Source organism: Neophocaena asiaeorientalis, unplaced genomic scaffold, assembly GCF_003031525.2.
Source record: "Neophocaena asiaeorientalis asiaeorientalis breed wild unplaced genomic scaffold, Neophocaena_asiaeorientalis_V1.1 scaffold157, whole genome shotgun sequence".
NCBI classification, from domain to species: Eukaryota; Metazoa; Chordata; class Mammalia; order Artiodactyla; family Phocoenidae; genus Neophocaena; species Neophocaena asiaeorientalis.
In genome coordinates, this window is record NW_020174140.1 from 424,258 (window position 1) to 425,559 (window position 1,302).

The following is a 1,302-nucleotide window of genomic DNA, read 5'->3' on the forward strand; positions in this document are numbered from 1 at the left end:
TCTCCCCAACTCTAGGCTTGCGTCCCCGGCCCACGCCGGCTACTTGAGGGTCGTCCCAGGGTCGCTGAGGTCCTCCGCGCCGCTGGGCTCGCGGCGTGAAGGGAGGCGGAAGGCGGGAACCGAGGGGGGGCGCCCGAGCTCGCGCGCCACGCCGCCCAGCGCGGGATTTGCCGCCTTCAGCTGCAGCAGCTGCAGCGGCGGCGGCGGCGGCGGGAAGAGGGGCGGAGGGCGGTGAGGAGGGCTGCAGCCCGGACCAGGAGGGAGGGAGGGGGGCCGGGAGGCTGTGCCAGGCGAGCCGGAGGGGTGCTCGGCGCTCCCCCGCCCTCCTTCCGGGAGCGAGGATGCAGACTCTGGAACTGGCGCTGCTGGGCTGAGGCGGAGGCAGGGGAGTTGCAGCGCGCGCGGCTCGGTGAGTGTGTCTCCTGAGCGCGGAGAGGCGGGGGGAGGCGGAGGAGGAGGAGGAGGAGGAGGAGGAGGAGGAGGGGGAGAATGCCCGGAGCCGCCGCCGCTGCCGCCGCCGCCGCTGCCGCGATGCTCCCGGCTCAGGAGGCTGCCAAGCTGTACCACACCAACTATGTGCGGAACTCGCGGGCCATCGGCGTGCTGTGGGCCATCTTCACCATCTGCTTTGCCATCGTCAACGTGGTGTGCTTCATCCAGCCCTACTGGATCGGCGACGGCGTGGACACCCCGCAAGCCGGCTATTTCGGGCTCTTCCACTACTGCATCGGCAACGGCTTCTCTCGGGAGCTGACCTGCAGGGGCAGCTTCACGGACTTCTCCACGCTGCCCTCGGGAGCCTTCAAAGCCGCCTCCTTCTTTATCGGCCTCTCCATGATGCTCATCATCGCCTGCATCATTTGCTTTACCCTCTTCTTCTTCTGCAACACGGCTACGGTGTACAAGATCTGTGCCTGGATGCAGCTCACCTCCGGTGAGTGCGCGCTCACCTCCGCGGAGGCGGGGGGACCCGGGGCGCTCGAGCCGGGGAGGGGCGGGAATGGGAGGGACTGGGGGGCTGTGCGCTCCGCTGGGGGCCGAGCAACTTGAATCCGCTCTGGCGGGAGCCCTTGGAGGCCGGAATCCCCGGGGTTCCCCAGCCTCGACACCAGCGCCTCGTCCCGGGGCTTTCGAGAACCTCCAAAGTGTGGGGCACGCCACCCAGAGGGACGCGATGGAGGCAGGGCGGTTGCTGGGCCGAGTCCCCTACGAACTAGAGATGGGGAGAAGAAGCGGGGGCTTAGGGCGCGAGCTGAGGGACTAAGCAGGAGCTGGCAGCGAGGCGAAAAGCGGATTTGGAGT

The 1,302-nt window shown here is 69.0% G+C and overlaps 1 protein-coding gene across 1 annotated transcript; it reads left to right on the forward strand.

The window, feature by feature from the left end:
- The first annotated feature begins 489 nt into the window (after positions 1 to 489).
- Positions 490 to 1,050, forward strand: LHFPL3 (LHFPL tetraspan subfamily member 3). The gene has a single exon (XM_024754958.1). It carries the CDS (start codon positions 490 to 492, stop codon positions 1,048 to 1,050), a length of 561 nt encoding a protein of 186 aa, XP_024610726.1.
- The last annotated feature ends 252 nt before the right edge of the window (positions 1,051 to 1,302 follow it).